Source organism: Engraulis encrasicolus, chromosome 9, assembly GCF_034702125.1.
Source record: "Engraulis encrasicolus isolate BLACKSEA-1 chromosome 9, IST_EnEncr_1.0, whole genome shotgun sequence".
NCBI classification, from domain to species: Eukaryota; Metazoa; Chordata; class Actinopteri; order Clupeiformes; family Engraulidae; genus Engraulis; species Engraulis encrasicolus.
In genome coordinates this window covers 53,357,033-53,382,580 of record NC_085865.1, presented here as the reverse complement: position 1 = coordinate 53,382,580, position 25,548 = coordinate 53,357,033, and the positions used below count along the sequence as shown (strand labels likewise).

Sequence of the window (25,548 nt, the reverse complement as noted above, 5' to 3'; positions counted from 1 at the left end):
TTGGGCGTTCCTACCGCCACGTACTGGAGGAAAATAAAAGCGAGATGCATTTTGGGTGATGTATTTTCTATTTATGTGACTGGGTTCTTTCTTCCTTTTACATGCCCAAGTATTTCAAACGAGCTGTGATACTCAGAAAAGGTAATGCATTTGTTTCAAAGACGAAATGATCTGAACAAACGAATGCCCAAAGATCAAGGTGTCATTCCACTCAAGTTGAACTTGGCTGACACGAGGTCTCGCGGGACAAACTCATATTCCCCAATATCCCAGCAACCCTTGTTTTCAACCGGAAAAAACAGGCATCAGGCGCGGAATCGAAAACTACTAAACTAGCACGAATATTTGCCCTTTAATATCTAGACAGAAAAGAGAATTGCACGTTTTACGACGGTTGTGCCCTATGGTGCTCCTACACACTTCTCCAGGACGCTATCCTAAAACAGAAAGTACCAATTATGTTCGGTAAATCGTGACCGTTAATTATTTGTGTTGGGGCCTCCACGAGGTCTTGCACATCTAGGCCTGGCAAGCGGACTTGCCTAGCCATTTACCTGCACTTTGGTTGATATTACATGTTACAAATTCTGTAACAGAATGTCTGGATTCGGATCGATTACACTGGGGGGTACTAACCCCGCTGGAGGAGGATTTTCTTTTGGAGCAGCAACAAGGTATTGATGAACGTTCACGGTGTTTAGCTAACAGTTTGAGTTAGCCATGTATATAACTGACGTAGCTAACCGTTAGCTCAGCTGAGCACTTTCCGATTCGACTTTTAGAAGAGTAGTATTAGAGTAACTTAATGGATCCCCTGGGGAAAATTAAGGTGTCAAGTAGCTGACAAAAACACATATAATAAAATAAATACACATGAGAGACGTCGGTCGGTATCTAATTATAGACTGGCTATGTGCAAGAGAGTAAATGGTACGTGATACCACTCGGTTTTGTCTGTCCAAAACACGTTTAGGTAAGTGGATTGATACTCCCAACTGAGTTCGCTCCCGGACGTGCGGTCCCAGGTGTTTCTATCACTCCCGGACGTGCGGTCCCACCCGATTATATTTCACGTATTATCATATACTGCCACATACAAGCAATTTAGGGTTAGGTTTAGGGTTAGGTTTAGGGTTAGGGTTAAGGTTAGGGTTAGGTTTAGGGTTAGGGTTAAGGTTAGGGTTAGAAACAAAAAACTAACATCAACAAGATAACTGGCTCCGTCATATGGCGGTGGTACCGATAGTCTGGCTAGTGGGAGCGAGATGAAATGGGAGCGTCAATCTGGGAATCTGAATGTTATCCTATACGCATAGTGTTATCCACATAGAATACACTCTCAGTTTGATACTAAAGGTACCATTGCAGCATCATGCATGCCATGACATATGGGTCAGCACCGAAGAGTAGCTCTAAGGTTTTCATTTCCCCGAAGTTAAAAGTATCCAAGTGGCATCGAAGTCAGTCAAATATACAATCTATGCGATTATCCACAATAGGAATCTGGATAAGTGAAGGATATCTGCAGCCAACAGCTGACAGAATTCCAGTGAGACTTAAACGTTGAGATTTATGAAAGTTGTGGTACATAACATTTGACGCTCTTCTGTTTATTTCTGTATGTTAGCGCGGCACCTGCAGCTGCGGGCACCACGGGCTTTGCGTTTGGTGGACTTGGCGGTGCCGCTGCCCCTGCTGCTGCAGCCGCTGCTCCGGCCCCTGCTGCCGCCACGACGACCACCACCTCCGGTCTGTTCGGAGGGAGCAGTCTTTTCGCCCAGAAACCAGCCAGCGGATTTTCCTTTGGCAATGCAGGTAAAATGTTCGAATCATGATGTTGAGCTTGAACTAGATAGGTAGTCAAGTTCCTTGTGCTACATTAGTGATTGGCGTGGTTTTGCACTACAACTTTTTTTTTTTTTTGCACTATAATGCTGACAACTGTGTCTTTCTGGTAATTTTCTTTGCCGCACCAATGTCTGGGAACTTGGTAAGTCTGGGCTATGTTGACTCCAGTAAAGCCAAACAAGTTACCAAGTTCTCTGTTGTTGATTATGCAGTTTACACCATCAAATATATAGACCTTTGAAGGCCATACTATAAATTGTGTATATTTACTGTGTATAGGTCAGTGTTTGGGCAACCTGAATTAATTACCTAATCAAGTGCCATATTCCAAACGACATGGAATATACCCCTGCTATTAAACCAGGTGATCACCAGGTGTAATTGGACATTAAAACCAGGTCATTTGGAGTATGTGGCACTGCATACAGCTAATGATTCCAGGTTGTCCATCACCGGTGTGAGATACAAGTAGCACAAGATCCATCACTACCTAGTACATGTACTGTAGATCGATATATTTGAAACGCATTGGTTTTGGCCTCTCTTTTACATGCAAACACGGCACTATTTCGTTTCGATTGGCCGCCAGGCGGTGCTTTCAGCACTGAATATTCATCACATGCTCTCATGCGGGTCGTGTCTTAATATCATCAAAGTCTCAATGTGACCCCGGGTGACGTGTATGTGTGCCCCGACATTTAAGGCGTACAACACGCCCCGGAAGTGATCGCTTGGCAATCTTCTTGTCGGTATTCCGAGTGACTGCCAAGCCCTGGCGGTCAACTGAAACTCCTAGAACAGTGGTACCATGCACAACTTTTGTCATAGAATGCACCATTTCAAAACTCTGGTTTCCAAAATATCCCAGTTGGGGGAATAAAATGCACCAGTAACAATGGAATTACTTTTATCCACATGTGTCTTACATGTAAACGTGTTAAAATATCCGCATGCATGTAACTAGCACCTTATGTACTTCCACTCTCTGCCCCCCTCACAGCTGCTCCTGCTGCCGCCGCCCCTGCAGCTGCCCCCACGGCCGCCGCTGTTGCTGCTCCCAATACGGGCTTCAGCTTTGGAAAGCCTGCCGCCTCCGCCGCCCCTTTCTCCCTGACCACCGCTACCGCCGCAGCCCCCGCCGCCACCCCAGCCACTGGGCTCTCCTTCGGGACCGGCCTGACCGCCGCGGCCCCACAGACCAGCCTGGCAGGCTTTTCCCTCAACCTGGGGGCAGCGGCAGCCACCAGCTCTGCCGCAGGCCTGGCTGCCCCTTCTGCTGCCACTGGCCTGACACTCGGCTCCAGCTTATTCAGCACCGCCCCTGCCGGCCAGCCCACGCTTCTATCAAGTGAGAATTACTTTTAAATGAATGTTTGTTGATAAATGACTGACACTGATAAAGGACTTTAGGCTGATGTGCGTTGATGATTTTAAATGTATTAGCCCACTGAATAGAGATTGTTTTGGGACTTATTAAATCAAATGCCTCGACTAAGGATTTTTTCCTCCAAGAGCAGCAATTGATTTTGAGGGATACCTAGTCTTCTTGTAATATACCAATCAACGTCAATAATGTACACCTAAATGGTCAGTGTTTTTCTCCATAATACATATAACAAACACAATACTGAAGATTTTAACAACTGATCTACCGCTACTGTTTCAGCTTTGGGGCAGCCACTGGGTGGAGGTTTGACACTGGGCAGTTTAGTGTCTACGGCTGCTGCGACCTCTACTGCTGCACCTGCCGCCAGCGTCGGACTGGGCGGAGTGGACTTCAGCACATCCTCAGAGAAGAGTGACAAATCCTCTGGCGTCAGCCCCCAGTAAGTGATATGTCTCATTCTCAGACTCCTACATAGCTCTTTCAAGTCAGCCAGGCATGGGGCAATATAATGCGTATAAACGGCCACCCGGGTACTTAACTCGTGAATGTGCGTTACCCCCCTTTTTGGGGGAAAACAAATCGAATGTTTCATTAACTTACATGCTACATCGGCTAGCCTAAATGAACACGGTCCATGCTTCAGCCACGGCTGTTTGGCTATATTATAACAGCTGACAGCACAACACGTCTTCGGCATGTTGAGCGTGAACAACGCTAGTCTACAGATCCTTCTCTTTCGTTTATTCTTAAGACCACCAATTGACTTGCATAGGCTTTCCATCCCAATGTTTTCCCCCAAAAAGGGGCGTAATGTACATGGCACACGTCACACCATTTATGCATATAGACTACATATACAGGGGTTAGACAAAGAAACTGAAACACCTGTCATTTTAATGTGGGAACATTCATGAGGGTAAGAGCACAGTTTTGAAATATTCCAATGGACACATCATGGGTGATAAATCAGAGTTCAAAAGAGGACAAATTGTTGGTGCAAGTCTTGCTGGCGTATTGGTGACGGATCCAGGGTAATGTCAGCATACCACGAAGGAGGACGAACCACATCAACAAGATGAACTGTGGATGCAAGAGGAACCTGTCTGAAAGGGATGTTTGGGTGCTAACCCAGAATGTAAAAAACAAACAAAACATAAAAGCACAACTGCCCAAATCAGGGCAGAATGAAATGTGCACCTTTAACTCCTGTGTGCACCAGAAATGTCCATCGGGAGCTCCACAGGGTGAATATACGGGGCCAGGCCACTGTAGCCAAGCCTGTCTAAAACCAGGTGTTTCAGTTTAATTGTCTAACCTTACTTGTAGTTTGTAACTTTTGAAGTGTTTGGTAATTACTGCATAGAATGAGTATTTTTCTTCCATGCATCCTGGCAAGAGTTGCGTAAAGTAGATGTACTGGTTTGAGCTTTGTGTATCATACTACTAGTATTGTACACGTAATTCTGTCTGTAAGAGTACTTTTTCTTATACAACTCTGATCTTGGTGTCGTAGTAATCACAAGACTATACCACTTTGACTACCATCTCCTTGTTCCTGGGATGGGCATGTGTGATTGATTTGTTCTGAGTCTGACCTCATGCTAACTTGTTGATCCTGACTGTTTGCAGGGACAGCAAGGCCCTTAAAGATGAGAATCTACCCCCAGTCATCTGCCAGGACGTGGAGAACTTCCAGTAAGTATTTGGAACAGTCCAACATTTTCACATGGTGTATTTGCAGTATTTTCCAGCATTAAACATGCATGTTGTGTATATCATTTTCTTCTCAGTGTGTTAATTACATCTGTAAGAGCACTTGTACTTTATACAACTCTGTGTAAAACGTCAGTTTGTCCTGTGTCCTTGTTGTGCTTCAGGAAGTTTGTGAAGGAGCAGAAGCAGGTGCAGGAGGAGATCAGCCGCATGTCGTCCAAGGCCATGCTGAAGGTGCAGGAGGACATCAAGGGCCTCAAGCAGCTCCTGGCCGTCAGCGCCAGCGGCCTGCAGAGGAACGCCCTCGCCATCGACAAGCTCAAGATGGAGACCGCACAGGTGAGGGAATAGGGCAGTGGTTTTAGACCCTGAGGTCAGGACTATATGGGATCGCAGGGAATTCACATGGGTTCGCCTGAAGTACTTACACGACAGCGTGGTGTCAGCAGGTTCATCCGGATAACAGTGTATGAATGCGGGTGATTCACAGGTGCTGAATGTAACTGGTGTGGGCACAGTTCTGTTCGGCCTGAAAACAACAATTGGAATAACAATAATTTGGTAAATTCATGTCGTGATGTGCCTTTGTTTCTTTTTTCAGGAGTTGAAGAATGCTGACATTGCCTTGCGGACACAAAAAATCCCGCCTGGCCTTCAGCACGAGAACACTGCCCCATACGAGTGAGTCAAACCCTTCTGAATTACACACATTTACGCACACACAAACGCATACGCACGGGTGGTCGCAGTGACATCTGGGACTTGTTAACCCTTTTACTGCCGTCGTCGCAAAATTGCGACAGGTCGCGGTATTGAATTAGGTGGGCTGTCACGTCGAATAGAGTGTAAAATCTTGTCCATACTCCTTTCCACTGGGTGGCAGACATGTGGTACTTCAATCCTTTCTAAGAATTTCGACCCCTCTTAGTGCATTTTTTTCGAGTAATTTCCATCTGAAAACCCAGACGCGGAAGTTGCGTTGCAAGTCACAATTTCAAAACAAAGGAGGATCGGCGTTGTGAGATTGTGCACATAATTTCCTCTAATTCAAGCCCAAATACATTCTAAATGCAATTTGTCTTTGTGGTTTATGTTTAGTGACATTATATTTTCTCACAAGTTGATTGTATATGTGTAGACATTTATAATATGGCCTTAGACAATGCGTCTCCTATTGCTAGCTTAGCCGTGGCTACAGAGAAGAACAGCCAATTCGAATAGGCAGTGAAATAGATCCCCTTGCCAAACACAGGAAACATCGCGTCAGTTTTTACATACATAAACAGTTTTACAAACATAACTGATCCTAACCATAAACTCAATGGAAAGTTTCGGGATTGAGAGAAGAGGTTTGTTTGGAGACTTCATTAGGTAGGGGAGTTCCCATTTGAACACACGCGACGCGAAGGCGAAGCCCTGTTCCAGGCGAGCTGAACGCATGCGACTGGTTTCATTCACTGAATAAATCTGAAGCAAGTAGGCCTCCCCCCCAGACGACAACTTGTCATGATGTTTTGTGTGCAATGCAATTGCGTATTTCGCCCCTCAAGTAATTGCAGCCATTATTATAAGAAAAAAGATGTTGCTGCTGAGATTGCAACACAGACGATCAATCGGCTGTTTGGGACCTCCCCTGTCAAACACAGAAAACACGGTGTAGACCTAGGAAAACATGATCCTGAACACAAACTAATGAACATTTGCGGGGTTGTGAGAATGTGTTTGCTTGGCGACTTGTAAATGGTTACGGGGGATTTCCTTAGAACATGCGAGAAGCGTTTATTGTCATCCAACCCACAGGGCGATATGCGTAATTTCACTGAATAAAACCTCTAAATAGGCAACCACTATTTCTATGTCGTGCGTTTTTATATGCAATACAATGCCATATGTCGCCCCTAAAGTGATTGCAGTCATCATGTGTTCATCGAAATAGGCTATATTTCACTTGGTGGTGAACTTTGACGTGCGTCTTCCCCTAAGCTGGAGTAGGCAAGCTAAAACATAAAGATAACGTATGTCATTTCCCTCTATGAAAGACCGTAAGGAAAACCACTGCTACAAAAAGTAATGGATTATCCTGTTAGACGTTGTACATCCCGTAGAAATTCGATACATGGCTTGGGGAAATATCCGCGTTTTTTTTTTTTTTTTTACCGTTGCGCACGGCGAAATGAAGACGCATACCCTATAACACGAATATTTTAGACTTGTTGAAAACTGGGCTGGTCGCCGTGGTTGGACTGTCTTTATTAGAGTTTGTCATGTCACTAAAGCAGCATGGAAGAGGGGGCGGAACCGGAGAGAAAAGCGCTGCGCTATGCGTGAGGGGAGATGGTGCCGCTTCTAATCGCCTTCAGATAGCCGACTTTAGGTGTTACTTATAAAGTATAGGCCTACTATAACGTGACAACGTCGGCCTAATTGGGCTGTGTGTACTTTCGATCCATGTCTGTATGCCTAACAGTAGCCTATGATACCAAAATGAATAGAAGCAGTTTATAAGTCAATAGAGCTGAGATAACAGGAGAGGTGATGCTGATTTGCTCCGCCTCTCCACCCCTTTTCCTGAAACTGATTTCACAAGGGTACACCTCATGATACAAATTAGGCCTTTTTTATGCCCATTATCTTGACACTGTGCCCATTAGTTCTGTGAAAAGTGACAATCTGTAACATTCATTCACTGAGCTATGCTGATGATCATCCAGGATGATCCTATGCATACAGGGGTCATTGCCCCTGCGCCTTATCCAAATGGCCTACAGTAGCCTATATAGGTCACAGGTGTAGTAAAATAGGCTATATAGGCATATATGTGTACTGAATATGTGTGCTTACCCTGTCTGAGAAAGGTTTTCACAGACTAAAAAGTCACAGGTAGATGCAAACACTTTTGGCACTCCAGGCAACTACAACCCTCAGTTATTCCGTTTCTTGCTAGTTATTATTATTACATTATTAGTTACAATATTTACTGTTAGGCTTAAAACTACTTTTTTACTTGACCATAATGTATGTGCACAACATGACAGTAATGGGATGCCACATATTTCTAAATAAATTCAATAATCTATTGAAAATCTATTGAAAATTATCAATATTTTCCATTACTAATTAAAAATTCAAAATGGCCGCCCCATATAACGTCATAATATGCTAATTAGGTATGCATATTTACTCCCAAAATAAACTTTGGGTCTTCCTCAACATTTTTGTAATTTACAGTTAGGCTCTATCTGTTACCCCTGTCCAGCCACAGCCTGTTGAATATGTGATGCCCAAATCGAGCATTTTCACCAAAATAACATTGGCATTAAAAGGGTTAAAGACTTGTTATGGTGTCAGTGTGAAAAGGGATTTGTCATAAATCTCACAACCGCAAAGGGACACTAGAACACCCAACAGATGTTGTGACCATTGCTTTTGGGTTTTGATGTCTAGTTTGTTGACCGTCCTCTTGTCAGATATTTCTAGATGTTGTAAATGCCTGAGAGAAACAGAGTTCTGTACTTTTGAAAGGTCAACTAGCACAGTGTTTCTTGGGTGGGTCAGGACCAAAATTTTGGTTGCGGAGGGGTCCAGGGTTCATCTCAGAGATATTGTAATGCATTAATCTGTGTGCTTTTTATGTCTAGATTCGAAATGTATTTTTTAAAAAGTAAAACATGGGCGTCAATGTAAGAACTACTGGCCTAGCATAAGGGGGAGCTAGACGTGACCTTGTGAATGCAGTGGTGACTAATTGTTGCAGATTGGCAGCCTCAGTCAGCTGCTGCTAAATTGTTGGCATTGCTGCCAATTAAGAAAGTAAACCGTTGCTTTGTTAGGTAAAGCCTTGCTCAAAGTTTTACTTGTGGCTTAAACAGTAATTTAGGTTTTCTGATAAGTAGTAAATTCTCACATCAACTGCTGTAAACATACACTCCCTCTATCTTTATTGTTTCCGCCTTTCCTCATGTGATTTCACTTGCTGTATTTTCTAATCTTCCTCGTGCTAAATTTAGTGTCTTGGCTTTTTGGTATTAGTGCCCTAGTCTTAACATTGGCCTGCTATAGCATTAAAGCTGAATACACACGAGGCGCGCGCGCATGCACACACACACACACACACACACACACACACACACACACTTAAGTGCTGTGGAGGATGGTCTTTGCTGTACACAACCACGCATTTATGTAATCACAATGGTGTGATTGAACTTTTTTACTTCTTTTATTCTATCTCACTTGAATGTATTGCGTGTGCGTGCGTGCGTGCGTGCGTGCGCGCGTTCTTGTTTGTACATGTGGCCGTGTGCATACTTGCGTGCACTTCTTTGTGTGTGTGAAGTGGACAAGCACCCTGGTTATGAAGGACACATTTATCATGGATCAAGATGGCACTGATTACAACTCAAAGTCATTCTCCGCCCCCTTGTGTAGCGTATGACTACTATATCGCCTATAACAGATTTTATTTCCTAAATAATGAAATGAAATCTCCTAAATCCAACTCTGTCTCCATATGTCTCCAGTTATTTCCGGGGCCTGGTGGAGCAGTTTGAGGTGCAGCTGCAGCAGTATCGGCAGCAGATTGAGGAGCTGGAGAACCACCTGACCACCCAGGGCAGCGGTTCTCACATCACTCCCCAGGGTGAGTACCATGCTCTTAAGGCTCTCACATCACTCCCCAGGGTGAGTACCATGCTCTTAAAGAAACACTATGCAACTTTTTCATAGTCATGAAATGGCTTGGTACTCAAGATTTTGCTTGACTGACCCGTAATGGGGAAAATGGCAATATTTCCATCACCGCCTAGTGCTCCTGCTCCGAAACAGCACTTGCAGTTTTGCCTGGCGGCGCCGCGCCTTTTGTTGTTGTGCAATTTGTGGCCGCTAGGGGCGTCTAGATTTCTATGCTGTATGAGCGGAGCGAGACCTATTCCTTCGTTTGCTAACTAAGCAGCAGCCAAGGAGGTCTACATAAGGCAGCAGCTTGCTGAAAGCTGGCTACTGGCTACTGGCTAGCTGATTGTAAAATATCAAGCTGGCATGCAGTGAAAACAACGAATGGGACTGCAAATAAATCACGAGATAATTGAGATGAAAGGTTTGGACAGGCAAATAAATCGCTTGTGTGAACATTGGAAAAGGGCTTCAAACCGGAGAGAGCCGAACGCCAAAAGATGGGGATTTTATCATTCATTCACTACACTGGGATTTATGCATTAGCATTCTCAAAGTCCTAGCCACCTCGTTTAGTTTACAAAGCTACATAGCCTAAATGTAGTCCTAGAGCCTACGAGTTGAAATCTGATGGCGCACATTTTAATTGACGTCAAAGAACACAATCAGTTGAGCGAGCCTAAAAATATGTTGCCAATCAAGAGGAGACGAAACGTGATCTCTAGTCGGCATATGGATGTCCACTTTCACTTTCAACACCACAGGAGATAAAACCGCGTCTTGTCACCTCGACTTCGAAATCGTTATTATGACAACAAAATAGCCGTTTGTTTCCTCGTTCTTCTAATGTAGGCTACAGGTACTATATAGTTACTGGAAATGTGAAATAAAGACGGGGATATCTGCCGAGAACAAGTGGATCAAATAATATCCATCTGAGGGAAGTGCAAACATGATTGAGCCATGAAGCAGCCAACTCATAAGCAAGGGGGGGAATCTCACATATGATAAAGCCCCTTAGAAGTGGAGAGAACTGAATGCAAGGAAGGGAATCTGGTTAATTACAGAAGACGACGAAATTTAATTCGCACATAATCTCGAAGCCAATGTCTGTCTAATTTAGTTCAATGCACATTTTCGGCAGAACCACTAGAGGCCGCTATAAAGTTGTTTATATCTATGTGTTTATGTCAAAGTTGCATAGGATCGCTTTAAGGCTCTCACATCACTCCCCAGGGTGAGTACCATGCTCTTAAGGCTCTTTTCCACTGCCTGTTTTCTACCCGGTACAGCGCGACTCGGTCGCATTTTTTTTCCGTTTCGATTAGGCAGGTACGGCACGACACAGCTCGAAAACCAGCCCTCTTTTTTTTTTTTTTGTCCGGCTGAACCGAGCTGAGCGGGTCTTTCACTGCCTACTACCCAGAATGCCGTGCGTCAGCTCACCCTCACCGGTGAATAACAAATAATCATCGCGGCCACCAGATCAACTCTCTTGGAATGCTCTTCAGCATTTTATTATTGGAAAGGACTGTTAAGACGTCCTATTATCTATGTGTGAATTCATTTTGCCCAATACAAAAATGGCAAAATGTTCCAAAGTGGATATCGTCATTTTGCAATGAAGCTCTTCATATACACCATCACTCCCCAGGGTGGGTACTATGCTCTTAGTCTATTTACTTGTACATCATCATCCTTCATTGTAGCTACCACAGTCCTCATGGGACTTGTTGATACCCGACCAGAGCCTATGAGCTCATCATGTGTTATTGATCTATTGTGCCACAGTAACTGTAGTGACATGCATATCCATTGTTGCATTGATCTGTCTGTTGACACTAAGCACATTGCTATGGTGCCGCCATTACAAGCGTTTTTTGTCTCAAGTGCACTGACATTTAGTGCACACAGTGCACTGCGGTCTTAAGTCTATGGTGCAGATGGAAAGAAACTTTCAGTTCACTGAATTTTCAGCATGAGCGCCTTACACACTGAAACATAGTGCCCAGAGTGCACAAGTTAGCCACTTCAGACACAGCACTGCACTCCTTATAACCATCATCATGTGCTCAGTTGTCATTCTGAATTCCTATGATCTCATGTCGTATTCAGTTCCCTTTGATTGTTAGCGTGGGTGGCTTCTGTGTCTGTAGGTCATGCGAAATGCATGGAATTAAAATTGAATTGTGGTTACATGCATGCTCTCTTCATTTTATTTTATTCATCTGTCTCTGTGATTTAATGACTACACTATGGAAAAATGTGTTTACATTCACAGACGTCAGTCAGCTATGTGGGCCTGTCCCATTGAGGATGTTAATCTGTCTCTTCATAAACACATTTTTTCTGTGATGGTCATTAAAATCATTCCCTCACAACCCAGTGGCCAGTCGGCTGTACATGTCTATATCCCATGTGGGTCACACAGCTTTCCTGAAACGGGAAACGGGAAAGAACTGTGGTTATATACTCACTCATCATTTTATGAATCCATTTCTCATCACGCCGTCGTTAAAACATTCCCTCAGAACCCAGCGGTCAGTCAGCTCAGCCACGCAGGCCTGTAACATGGAGGCCATATGAAACATAATCAGCAGTGTGTTCAAGTTTATTATATCCATATATCAACAGTATACAAATACAGTGGCTAGGAATGTACTTTGGTGTGCTCACAAATCCCAACGACACAATGTGACAAAACAATAACTAAGGGCGGGGGAAGCCAAGTGGAACATAGATAACAGGGAATGACCGCATACAAAAAGCATTGAAAAGTGCATTGGTTGTAGGCATGACGAATAAGTCCATTGCACGATTCGGGGAGAACACAAAACCGCAAATCAGAAAACGAACAAATGGCAACACTAATGGTGCATTCACAGAAGGTGGGATATGGGATATTTCTGACCTCCTACATGCTGAAATGCATTGGAATGCCTGTTGAAGCGGAATGTTCAAGTCGCGAGCTGGGGCCAAATGGAAGTACCCCGACTTTGAAATCGTGACGTCAACACAGCAATGACGGTGCACAGCATGGGTGCACAGTGATAGAAATAGTTCACGTTTGACTTGCTGGTTGGAACACTTTCAATTGGGAGGTAGCTGCCTCCTGGTTGCATATTGGGAAGCTCCTACCACCGGGGAATGCAACATAAGTCGCCGTAGTATGGTACCACTTTGAAACGTCATGTCACGAGTATGCAACCATAGTTGGTTCTTCTTTCATTTTATTTCTCTTTTTCCAAAGGGAAGTCGTCGAAATCATTCATTCACAACCCCAGCGGTCAGTCAGCTGTGCAGGCCTGTCCCGTGCCTGAGCCAGTGTTACACTGCTGGGAGAGAAAGGCATTGCCATCAGAGCTCTGTCCAGCTACCACCGTTTTGGTGGTGGCCGTGACTGGGCGATGGCAGTGCAGTAGCCCCTCTGAGAGTGGAACGTCTCTGGATGCACCGGAGCATTCCTAGTCTGGGGTCAAACATGTCAACTGCTTCCCAAATAGCTTTAATCGAAGAAATAGTCGTTTAGCTCATGCGCTGACCAAACCTGATGACGCACAAAGGCGAAACGCGTCCTCCGCTCTGAATAAAAAGAGCAAAAAGTGTGCAGTAAACTTCTTTTCTTTAACCTACTTCTTTGTATGTTTTTGTGCACAGATCTGTCCATGGCCATGCAGAAGCTCTACCAGACGTTTGTGGCCCTGGCCGCTCAGCTGCAGACAGTTCATGAGAATGTAAAGGTGGGTGTGGACTACTCGCTGCTTGCTGTGTGTGTCTGTGTCTGTTTCTCTGTCTGTGTATGTACGCCAAGCAGTTTTGACTTGCACTGGTTTCTCAACAGGGCATTTTGCTAACTAAAATTGGCACACCTTCCGTTTCAGTAATCTAGACTCTAGGAAGTAATTATCTGTCTTTAGCCAGGTATAGGAAAAGGCAAATATGCTTTAATGGAGTAGGAGGCAGCAAAGATGAGCTGGTGCGTAGTTGCCATTGGGGGCATTAGTGCATTTCATTTTTTTGATACTAAGGGGGGCATTGGCAGGCCTATGATGAGGTGAAGGGGGCGTTTATTCCAAAAAGGTTGAGAACTACTTGTTTACACCAACTGTATTGACTAAACTATATCAATTAAACAATGCTGACCAATCAGGAAGTTCCTGGGGCCAAATAAGGAGGTGTGTGATTTGATTACCATCAGACTCTGGTTTGAATTACTTCTACAAATCAGCTGAACTAATAATCTGGCAGTTCATTGTTCAGTTGGAATTCATCTTTTGTCCAGTGATCGGAAGAGTTTTGTAGTGTGAGTGAATAAAGTGGAATGACATGGATGAAAATGCATGTATTGTCTGAAATTATTCTCAACGGGGGCTCTTGTGAGGAGGTCAAGGGGGGCTTTTCTTCGGAAAAGAAAAGAACCACACTGGTCTAAATAAATCGACATTGTCTAACGGCCATCTATTGTAATGTCCTCCCCAGGTCCTGAAGCACCAGTACCTGAACTACCGCCGGGCGTTCCTGGAGGACTCCACGGATGTCTTTGAGTCCAAGCGCGCCGCCACCAAGAGGTCCGCCAGTGCCCCGCGCGTCACCACCGGCCCCGCCCCCTTCAGCAGCGTGCCCAACGCCACGGCGGTCGCCATGGCCGCCACGCTGACGCAGCAGCAGCAGCCCGCTCCAGGTCTGAACGCCTTCAAGTTCTAGAACCCTTCCACTACTACTACTTCCTCCTACTTGCTCTTACCGCCTCACAGAGCTAGTGGCAGACAGACAGAGAGAGAGATGGGCGAGATGAGCGAGGGATGAAGCAAACGAGGGGGTGTTGAGGAGCAGAACAGTGTTTCCCATACATTGAGGAAACTATGGCGGCCCGCCATAGTTTAAATTTGGCCGCCATAGTTTACGAAAATGTAAAAAAAAAAAAATTTTTTTTTTTTTTTAAACGATTTCCGTTTTTGTTAAAAACGATTTGAATTACGATTTCCTTCGCATTTTCCACTGGAGTAAATACATCCTATAGAGAAAACCACAAGTGCTTGAAAGACAGAAGGATCAAAAGCCTAGTCAAGTAGTTAACTTGGGTTTGGCAGGGACGCAGGAAGTGGGGTGCTCCGGGTGCTGGACAACAGACGCAGCTGCATCATAGCCTTTCTACCTGCATCACTTGTGTATTAGGCCTACCCTAAATTCAGACATAGTTTTTTCCCTCGTTATTATTCTAAAATAGAAACACAAAATATGAATATTTTCTACTTTTTTAATACTTATAAGAAGTTTGAAATGTGAATGCAATTTTGGTTTGAAATGAGTGATAAACTTTTAGACCCCAACCAGACCGGAACAGTGTTTGTTTTGTTTAGCTTGTGGTGTCAAGGTAGTAATAAATGTGGTATTAACAGCGATATGTTGGCTTGGGCATGCATCAACATACACGGTCTTAAACCCACTGGAGGAGCTAACTTGTTGTGAAGAGAAGTCTCATCACTTTGGTGATCAAACACGGACCAACTAAGCAAGGAATTAGGTTGAAAAAAAAATAAAAAATTTAAACGTGCGACGGGAAGGGAGAAGGGAATGTCACCAAAATTGGTTTGCCATCGTGTCTCAGGTGTAAGGAAGTGACTTTTGTTCCTTTGCGGTGGAGATTGGATTCGTAGTAGCACATTCGGTAGGCTAGGTCCTTGCCTTATTGATGGTTGAATGTTCTATCTTAGCCCTCGGAGTTTGCTATGGGGGTGAAATCTAGTAGCACAGCGATGTTGTGCGTGGCTTGGTCTATCAAAACTGTTGCCAAAGTTTAATTCCCCGCGGTATGAAATGGTTGTGCTATTGGTTAGATGTTTTGGACCTTTTGTTAGTGGTGGCGATTGTTTCCTTGTGCCTCTTGCTGCACTGATTTGAACCACCGTTTATCTATGGCCTACGTCAAATGCAAACTAAAAGTGGCTTTTCACCAACTTCTCCCTGTATCAATTGCAGACCTGAGCTGCTTTGGCGCTTAGCATACTTCTCTCGACCGATCACAGCACAAAGACTCTTTGGCCGTCTCATGAAGTGTAATCACATACGGGAAGCAGTATGCCTGTCTGTGGTTGTCGTGCGTGCTTCTGTGGCATGGGCGGGGAGAGAACAGGGGCAGTGTTTCTCCTGATCGTTATGCATCTTGAGATACACAGTCGACAATTGGCAAGACAATCTAAATTGTTTGAAAGCGGGTCACCTCTCACAAGTGCATCGCATAGCCTAGTCATGTATTTCTTACTAAATTTTCACTCAATTGTAAGGGACTGCCCATGGAGAAGAGAGAGAACACTTGGTCACGGCTCCAGCGCGATTTGTTGCAACACGGCCCTCACATCCACATTTTAAGGTGCGCGTTTCCCATTCCGCAAGAAGAAAACTTATAATTTTGAAAGTGGAAATTTAAACAGAAATAAAAAGGTTTTAAAATTCTAGTTATCCTTGGTTAGGCTTCATAAAACACGAAGAAGTTGTTAGTCAGGATGGGATTCCGCCATTCATCATCCCTAAAATTGATTAGAATGCACAGGGAAATTGCATCTAAAAAAACACAATTTTTTTTTTTTTCTGGGAGGAGGAACTCCCAGGGCCTCCGCCGACACACTGCACCCCCTGGTCAAACAAAAATGAGTTCCTGCGTTCCTGGGTTTGGGAGACAAATATAAAAAAAAAACTTCAGAGGAAAGGGACAGTTGGGGATACAGTGGAATGAGTTTTTTTACTAACACTCCCCAGGCTTTGTTTTACAGTTGTTAATGAGTGTATGGTGGACAGGGCCTTCATTGGGACACAAGCAGAGAGGAGACATCGGGGGCTGCATATAGAAAATGAATGTGTAATGAATGTGAATAGTAGACATTAAAATGTGTAATGTGTTGTTCAGGGCTCTATTTTTAATGGATAACGGAATTTTGAAAAAAACTGGCCCTTGTGACCAGCACACCTCATGTAGATATGTGGTACGCCTATGTGTGTGGGGGAGAAAAAGGGCGATAGCCTACCCTCTTAGGACCCTTTTTGTCTATGCGTTACACACAGTTGATCTTAAATTTCTTATCTCTGCTCCTATTTTGTTTATTATTGTTTTCATTACTATAGACCCATGCGATGAGGGACAAATGTAAAGCTGTTGTTGTTAAACAGGAAATGGATTCACTTGTACTGCAATTTTTTGGACAATGACAATGTATACTATTATACCACAATATCATGGTCATGGGTAAAAATGGGGTTTAGCCACTTAATTTCTCAATGATATAAATGGCCTGAAATGTCTGGCCAACCCCCATGGCCTATAGTTTCTCCATGCGGGGCCAATTGTCATTACTGTACTCATTGGTTTTACCGTTTTTGCATTCACCGGCTGTGTGTAAATGTTTAAAAATTTATTTATTTATATTTGTAAATTACAACACCCCCCCCCCCCCCCCCCCCCCACACCCCCCCCAACCCCCCCCCCCCCCCCCCCCCCCCCCGCCCCCTCCCCCCCCCCTCCCCCCCCCCCCCCCCCCCCCCCCCCCCCCCCCCCCCCCCCCCCCCCCCCCCCCCCCCCCCCCGCACCCACCACCACCCCCCCCCCCCCCCCCCCCCCCCTCCCCCCCCCCCCCCCCCCCCCCCCCCCCCCCCCCCCCCCCTACAAACCCCCCCCCCCCCCCCCCCCCCCCCCACCCTCCCCCCCCCGCCCCCACCCACTCTCCCCCCCTCTCCCCCCCCCCCCCCCCCCCCCCCCCCCCCCCCCCCCCCCCCCCCCCCCCTCCTCCCCCTCCCCCCCCTTCTCTCCCCCCCCCCCCCCCCCCCCCCCCCCCCCCCCCCCCCCCCCCCCCCCCCCCCCGCCCCCCCCCCCCCCCCCCCCCCCCCGCCCCCAACCCCCCCCCCCCCCCCCCCCCCCCCCCCCCCCCCCCCCCCCCCCACCCCCCCCCACCCCCCCCCCCCCAACAAAGGCGCCCCGCGTCATGAGAAAGGACCCCCACCCCCCCCGGGAAAAAAATCCCTGCTGCCCCCATAGTTTCCAAAATTTCTGTGGGAAACACTGCAGAAGGAAGCGAGAGGGATAGAGGGAATAAAGGGGGTTGGTGGGGATGATGGGGAATAAAGAATAACCTGGTTAGACTTCGCTCTCATTTAATCATCGCCTTTCTCTGGCTTTAGTGACGCTGGCTGTCTGGAATGGAAGAGCAGAATTTCGTTTAGTTTTTTTCTCGGTACTTTTTGTTTCTTTCCTCCTCTTTCCTTTTTCTTTTTAAGTGTCCCATCACTGTTGACCATTTTCTGCCTCACAAAATCAAATGTCCTATTATGTGATGGATGGACAGCAAGTGAGTAAGTGAGCTGTGCCGTTTGTGCTGATGGCTCCCTCTTTCCTTCCTCTGCCGATTTTCCTTCTGAGGTTGCGATTAAGACGAGGAGAGAGGGGGGAGAAAGCTCTTAACGTGATCAATCCTGTACGTCCGGTGTTTTTAGCCAGACAGGAAGCTGTGTAGAAATTTCCTAGCGAGCGATGCTGAAAAATCCTCCGTGGAGTTTTAGAGACACGCAAAAGTTTGCTGAGCCGTTTTTAATAGCCAAATGCTGAGAAGGCTGTGGCAATTTGAAGGAGGAATTCTATGGGTCTTCTTAACCCGGATTTCCTTGCTTCGTATAATGCTCTTAACATAGTGACTTTTAGGGTTGCCGTGGGATTGATTTAACTTAAACGAATTAACATCTTATGAATGTTTTGAAGCCATTTTTGGGGAATCTCGACATAGCATAAACAGAGAGTTGATGATGAAGAATAGGTGGCATTTGTTTTATTTTATTATTTTTAATCATGGTTTACAATGCAGTGTTAGATCTGTTGATGAGGAGGAGGTTGATGCAGATCATCATCATAATTGTCGTTCTGTGGGACATTTGTCTCTCACGTGTTCTGTTTGGAACAGCGCTAATGTAGCAGTTTACGTCATGAATAGCTGTCTTGGGCCTGGGTTCAGAAAATTAAAATGGCACAACATTTTTCCTTTAGAAAAGTGCTCACCACAGTCAACTGACTGAGTACATTTTGTGACAGGTTTTTGCTTTTTGAACCCAAGGCTGAAACTTCTCGTCATGACTAACTAATACGTTGCCATGTTGTGGTGGCTCAAAAAAATGTTTTTCCAATAGTATCGTCACACTGCGTGCACACACAAACACACAGTTACACTCAACCACCAGTCTGGCCTTGACACACCCCCACTTCCCCCCCACCTCCCTCTGACCCCTGTGTGTGCTCCCACATTGCCAATAGAGTAGACCAAATGAGTGCTTGATTCTTTACATTTGTGTGTTTCCGCATGTGTTTTGTATCAAATCATTAAGTGCATGTGAAGGTGGCGTCATCCTCAGCAATAAGCTCTTTTGAGAGTACCTCTGGCTGTGCAAGCACAAACTGGAGACATGAGTAGAAATGAGTAAATAAAGCGGGCAGGTGAAGGGTTAATGATTAGCCAGCTTGCCTTGTTTACTACATCCCTCAATTGTCCAGATATGCACTATAGCGCCTCCAAACCTTGCCCTCAGCTCCAATCACATACTCTTAATACACTATGGGAAACACTATCACAGAGAATCAGGACTAGTTATCTTAGCACATCGGAGTTGGTGATTTAAACAATTCTAATACGTGTGCCATAATCTGTGAATTTTGCGCTTGGGTAATTAACATTTTGTAGTGATTGTGCCAAATTGATGTTATTCATTTGCCAGTGAAAATGAAAATTATTCCTGGAGATATATATGGAAGAAATAGAATTAATTTAGCGTGAATTTGTGCTCATGTACATTGACTAAGAGATTGAAACATTAGAGCTGTTGTCAACCAATTAGCTTTCCTCAGACTCCAAAATAAGGCTCTAGGTTCACAGTTATGCCGACAGGTCGGTCTGTATCTAAACACTGTTGGCAGCCTGTTTCGCAGCCTTCACTATGAACTTGAATATGTCATGAATTAATCCTCAGCCTTTTTCAGTTGAAACTTTATGGATTGCATTTCTTCTTTTTGTTTTTAGATACTGGGTGCCATTTTTTAAGTAAACTCCTATGTTGTCATAGATCTATTTAGTTATGACACGTTCGTCACAGTGGATGGTGACCGCTCTGTGGTGGTCTCTGTGTGGAGATCTCACGTTTTTGTTGCCGTCTTTTTAATTATTTGATTCAACCATTCCTTATTTTAGTAACCGTGGCAGGCCTTCAGGTTTCCATGGAGACCAAATGAAAGTATAATTACAAGTTGTGTGTGACAATTAATTGTGTAGATGGCATCTGGTGGCTACATTTGAAAAGAATCACGTTGCCATTTAGCAGGCGAGGGAGAGGTGTAGATGCTTTCTCCCAAAAGAGGAGAAACTGCTAATCAAAATGATTAGGATATAGGGTAAACTTTAACACTTCTTTATGTGCCTCAAGAGATCCAACAAAAAAACCTAGAAAAGCTGCTTATTAACGCTCAGTGCCATAATACTAACATGTTATCCCTAACATATTTAGAGGAATCCAACACTCGCACTAATGTACACTCTTACCATCCGTTGCCGTTCTTGTGTAGTGTAGTTTACTTTGAAATTTAAGTGAAGTCCCACAAGGATTTGCAGTGCAATATCCGTTGGTAGTTGGGAAGACTGGAGTTTTAAATATTCAGGCAATTTGAAATGAATATAGTCAAATGTAATTAATCTATATAGCTGAGAAATGTGAAATCAAGTTTTCTATTGTGAGTCAGACTTTATTTAAGGGCTACAGTGATCTATCACTTGTGCATTTTGCAGTGCAGTAGAAAATGGGTAATATAAAATACATATAGTTATTGTTTTGTAGGATTTAGAAAAGGTAGTTTTACCAAAGCAGTATTGGCTAATGATTTTGCCATGTTTGGGCCTAAACAGAACAGAAATAAGCTGCTGCTCTACTCTTAATGTGCTTTTCCCAACACCATAGTTGCTGTCCATAGGCTGTTTTTCACAACATCATTGCCTACAAAGTTAGCAAACTACTTGGTCGCAATGCTACTACCTATTGGCAGCCTACTATGTTGCTAAGTGGTTAGCAACGATGCTTTTAAGAAACCGAGTTCGGGTATCAACTTTATCAATTGGCGATTACGAACTGTGTAACAACTACCGGTAAGTGGCATAAAATTGCATGACTAGATGTCCCGTTCAACGTTTTGGCATGGCCAGCCTGGGGTGTTCGTGTCCCTTCATTCAAGGCAATATTTTAGTGTGCTATATCTGTAGTTAGCAACTATGGCTTTGGGAAATGCACTGCTAGACATGTGGACAGGGTCCTGCTAAGCAACTGAAGTTGTTAGGGCTCTGAGTGTTCACTTCCTGGTGCTTTGTTGTGGTGGATGATGACACTAGAAGGTTTGAGGTCAATTGGGTAAAACAAGCGGTACATCCTAAACCTTGGGGGCATCTCCGTAGATTTTGAAGGCCTTTCACTCATCCTAAACCTAGCCTGGCCTTTCCATCCTTAAGTTTCTGCTCAATTCACATTGGCGTCCAATTTGCGCCTGGGTCAGGTCTTGTGAAGGGAGCAACTATTTACAGGGTATTGGCTATAGTCCCTGAAGCCTTGTGGGGTTTGGTGCCTTGCTCAAGGGCACTTCAGCCATGAATGGAGGCATATGGAGAGCTACGTGTGTGATCTTAGATCTTAACCAATCTCCTTAACCATTAGGCCATGGCTGCCTCAGGTCTTGTGAAAGGACAACTTGTGTGTTGCCAGCCAACAGGGGGAGTCAGACTTCCACTCTCCCAGAGTTCACCCCTCTCACCAGTAATAGTTTCTTGATTCGGCAGTTCCAGATCTTCAGTGCAAATTAAATTAGAAAGCGGGTTGGGTAAGAAGAGCCGACCCTAATCTGTTTTTGCTCTCTTATTCTCTCAATGTATCTGAATCGCTCTGGGTTTTAGCATGTATTTAAAACAATTCACGAGTATAGCAATGGGCTTTCGTCTGCCACGTTAATTTATGCACTTGCGCCATCGTTTGAGACAAACAAAAGAGTAATTTATTTGGAAGGTGTTCTCCTGGTGTGTGTGTGTGATTGTGTGTGTGATTGTGTGTGTGATTGTGATTGTAGACCTTCCTATTCGTTCAGGAGTTTAGGAGTGCGCTGTTGAGATAACATGCAGTAAACTGCCGATACTCCCCCCGTAAGACATTACTTTGGCAAGTCAAGTAGCAATTTGCTTTTTGGCCAGTCAGATCTGTCTGTGTTTGGGGTTAGAAGAGTATAGAGGTAAAGATAGAATAAGTTTTTGGCACAGAATGCCACCTAATGCCCCCTCTTCAAAATTATATTTCAGGCATTTCTGTTTGTCTTTGTCTGTGTTTTATTTAAAGATTTGATGCGTTATGGATCTGTATCATGTAATTTTTGATGGTACAGTACTACAGTCAGGATTCATGCTAGGTGTGTGATTTCTCTTATATTTTTATTTTTTTTCCATTTCTCTTCACTCTTCACTCTTTCTGGTCAGGTTCATGGCTATGTCAGGTTGAAAACTTGTGGGGCTTTGGTGCAGAAAGTTTACAGAGAGAGCAAGACAAACATCAGGTCAAATTGATTTAAATTTTGAGGGCTTTTTACTTTTAGATGAGTGTGACATTCATTTGCTTATTGATTGCATATTATATGGTGTGCCTTTTTAAAAACCTAGATACTATGAATATAACATGTTTGAAATGCATTTTTGGCACGTGTTAGCCTTCGAAGGTTGAGACAATTTTGACACATGTAAATGCAATATAGCAAAGAAATTAACAATCAGATTTGTCTTCAACTGTTTGTCATGTTTTATGTAAGTGAATTGTTTAATGGACAATAAATGTGTTTCTACAGAAAAAAAAGCCCTTGTCTTTGTTTCTTTTTGACTGATAAGTAATTCCTGTATATCAAATTGGATTTATAATGGGATGCAGTTTTCATTCTCTGCTGCATCTCCAAATTGTTAGTCAACTAAATCAAAGTTGATCAATACCAGCTAAAAGGAAACGAGACAGGAGCATAAACGTGTATACAAATGTTGATATTGAATATAAAAGTTTAAAACGAACAAAAATAACTTTTTTTTTAACTCTAGTTGTGAAAATAATACACTTTTCCCCAGGTAAGTAGTGTAAAGTATCATTTTGGAGGGAAAAAAATGCAATATAGGAGTGAGGAGGTGCTGAAATTTGAGGTTGGATAAAGATGGGCCAGAAGTTGGCTCTCTGCTAAGATTTGTATCTGTAGTGTCTACCAATTGGACAGGGGAAAGGTCTCCCCCCCGCCCCCCACCCCACTCCCTTATTTTCTTATTGGATGGGAAAAATCTTCAGAATAGATACTGGGCTTCAGAACTCATTGTTGCCCTGGAGACTGTTTTCAACCCCAACTCCAACCCCTTTTTGTTTTGCTTTATTTTTCCGTTTTGTTGTTTGTTTGACTGAATATAAGAAGTGTGGTTACAGTAGTAGGTAGTTTTTTGCGGGAGGGCAAGCCCATGGCATCCTCTGGTTAGTAAGTGGTTGTGTGCTTTCTCTCTCTGGCCCAGGGACACAGGCACCCCTTGGGGCAGGCTTTGGGACCCCCTTCGCCCCCTCAGGCGTGGTGGGCACTAGCATGGGCTCTTCCGTCCTCGGAGGTACCTCCCTCGTCTCCTGTGTCGTCCATCTCCGCTTTGACCACTTGCATAATCCTACCTACCTACCTCTCTGCCTCTCGCCTTTTATTCTACACCCCCACCCCCCTAAGCCATGTGGATCAAAGTTAATTGAGTTATGACCACGACACGGAAAGAACCAAAGCAACCATTGACCCTTAAGGCCCTTCTGGTGTGACTGCCTTTGTGTTGTTTGGTAGACTAGACCATTCTAGAGCCTCACTTCCTCCTATGGCAGACCTCACAGCCTAGCCTGGCCTGGCCTGCACTCCATCTCTTCGCTTGTCTGATCTCCTCCTACTCCTCTGTGGCTGTGTGACTTTCCATCTCCATTGTGTTTTCTCATGAGATCGGGAAATTGATGTGAGAGAGTGTCGTGAAATGAGTGAGAGATAGAAATGTGATGAATGGATGCGTTCTCGACAGATTGCTAGAGCGCAAGCAAGCATGTGTGCCTGGACTTGTGTGTGTGTGGTAGTGTGTGTGGTTGACTTGATGTTAAATTGATGTACCTGGATGATGATAATAGCGAGGCTGATCAAAGGTGTCCTGCACTTGTCTTGTTGTCCAGCAGCGTTCGGCAGCGGGCCTGGGTTCGGCAGCGTGGCTCCAGGTGGATCCTCCTTCGGCTTCTCCTCCACCAAGCCCTCAGGGGGGAGCCTCAGCGCAGGTACGCAGCACTCGTCCTGTAGATACTCTTGAAGTCATTTAATGCCTAGGCTGAAAGTATGAAGTTTGAATCCCACCCTTACCTCTCCCTACACCTCAATCCATGGCTGAAGTGCCCTGGAGCAAGGCACCTGATCCTACATTGCTCGATGGACTGTAACCAATACCCTTTAAATTACTGTAAATCGCTTTGAACTAAGTGTAAAGTAAAATCCCATTTCCGTGTCTCTCTCCCAGGTTTTGGCAGCTCCAGCACATCAGGGTTTAACTTCAGCAACCCTGGCATCAACGCGTCCGCAGGGCTGACGTTCGGTGTGTCCAACCCAGCGGGAGCGGGATTTGGAGCCGCTGCACCCCTCCTTCAGCTGAAGAAGCCCCCCGCAGGCAACAAGAGGGGCAAGAGATGAACCGACACATCTCTATTAGTCCGTCCACCCACTGGGTTTGGGTTGTCATCATGAGCATGAGGGACAGTGATGGGCACCCGGGATTCAGAAGCTATAATCCAGTGCCAGATATTCCAAATGACCTGGTTTTACCTTTCCACATGCCCTACTTGGACAGGGAAAAGCAGGTGTTTTGGAATAGGTGGCACTGGATTGTAGCTTCTGAATCCATGTTGCACATTACGTGCAAGCCAACACTAGTTGTGTCTCTGGAAAACATCTATTTTTATATTAAGAAAGGGTGGAAGGGATAAGTCATTAGCACATTTAAAGAAAAAAAAACTGAGGTTATGTGTTTCGTTTGTTCTTTTGGATGTTAAATGGATGTTTGGATGTTTTTGTGTCTCCCCCCAACTATGTTTCTATGCTCCTTATGATGCACTTGTCCATGTCCTGTCTAATAAACGAAGGACAGTTGTGCTGATGTTGGCATTTTGTTTTATTTTATTTTTTTAGATGTTGTGTATGACTTAAGTGTTGGTGGGAATCTCTCAAATGACTGACTGAAGTTCTGAGCACATTATGCAGACTCCTGTTGCTTTCCTTTCTTGATGATGCATTTAGCTGCATGTGCACTGGCGCATGTGTCTGTGTGCGAACAAGTGTGAGTGGGTGCATGTGTCTGAGCTTGAATTGTGCGTGTGTGAGAGAGGGAGAACCTTCAATTAGTGTCTTGGTTTTTCAGTGTCTATTGCTGTATTCGTTAAATTGGAGATGCCTGGTTTGCCTGTGTAAAAGAGCGCACTTGTGCTCTTTGTTATCCTGGACTTCCCTTGTTTCCTTAACCAAATAGTGGAAAATGTCTTTTGTATAAGTACGCAGAATTAATGTGTATTGCGTGTATTTTTCAACTTTGAGAGAGAAGTTTAATAATAAAAAAAGAACAGCAAATGTCTTCAGTGTGGAGTTTCCATCAATCTCTCTGGCAAAGATGAACATATTTCAAGTGTTGCCAATGGTGAACGTGTGCAATAGGATGCAAAAGGTATCTTGCCACATGTCATGTTCTATACATTTCATTGCAGAAAGATGGCCATATGTCACGGCTTGCCCTTTATACTGAATTGTAATACATATTTTATTGTGCACAATACATTTCCCATTAGTGCAATGAAGGGAGTGG

The 25,548-nt window shown here is 44.5% G+C and overlaps 1 protein-coding gene and 1 non-coding gene across 8 annotated transcripts; both read left to right on the top strand.

The window, feature by feature from the left end:
• Nucleotides 1-287: 287 nt before the first annotated feature.
• On the top strand, nt 288-25,320 carry nup58 (nucleoporin 58). Of its 7 annotated transcripts, none has more exons than XM_063207403.1 (14): nt 288-674; nt 1,628-1,815; nt 2,849-3,196; nt 3,515-3,674; nt 4,865-4,930; nt 5,113-5,287; nt 5,550-5,629; nt 9,469-9,566; nt 10,836-10,856; nt 13,277-13,359; nt 14,099-14,300; nt 23,203-23,292; nt 23,882-23,980; nt 24,217-25,320. In XM_063207403.1, the coding sequence occupies exons 1-14, from the start codon at nt 598-600 to the stop codon at nt 24,384-24,386; spliced, it is 1,857 nt and encodes a 618-aa protein (XP_063063473.1). In that variant the 5' UTR covers nt 288-597; the 3' UTR covers nt 24,387-25,320. The 7 variants fall into 7 exon arrangements, with proteins under 7 accessions (XP_063063473.1, XP_063063474.1, XP_063063476.1 ...); XM_063207404.1 differs by lacking the exon at nt 10,836-10,856 and adding an exon at nt 9,608-9,628; XM_063207406.1 differs by lacking the exon at nt 23,203-23,292.
• LOC134456142 (small nucleolar RNA SNORA74) lies at nt 12,899-13,103 on the top strand. Its single transcript, XR_010036227.1, has one exon. It is a non-coding gene; the product is annotated as a small nucleolar RNA SNORA74 (small nucleolar RNA).
• Nucleotides 25,321-25,548: the final 228 nt, after the last annotated feature.

Bases quoted from the DNA above. Each gene is read 5' to 3' on its own strand.
- nup58 (XM_063207403.1), top strand. From the start codon at position 598: ATGTCTGGATTCGGATCGATTACACTGGGGGGTACTAACCCCGCTGGA. The intron at 3,197-3,514 runs GTGAGAATTACT...CTACTGTTTCAG, and splicing joins CCAGCCCACGCTTCTATCAA to CTTTGGGGCAGCCACTGGGT. The intron at 23,981-24,216 runs GTACGCAGCACT...TCTCTCTCCCAG, and splicing joins AGGGGGGAGCCTCAGCGCAG to GTTTTGGCAGCTCCAGCACA.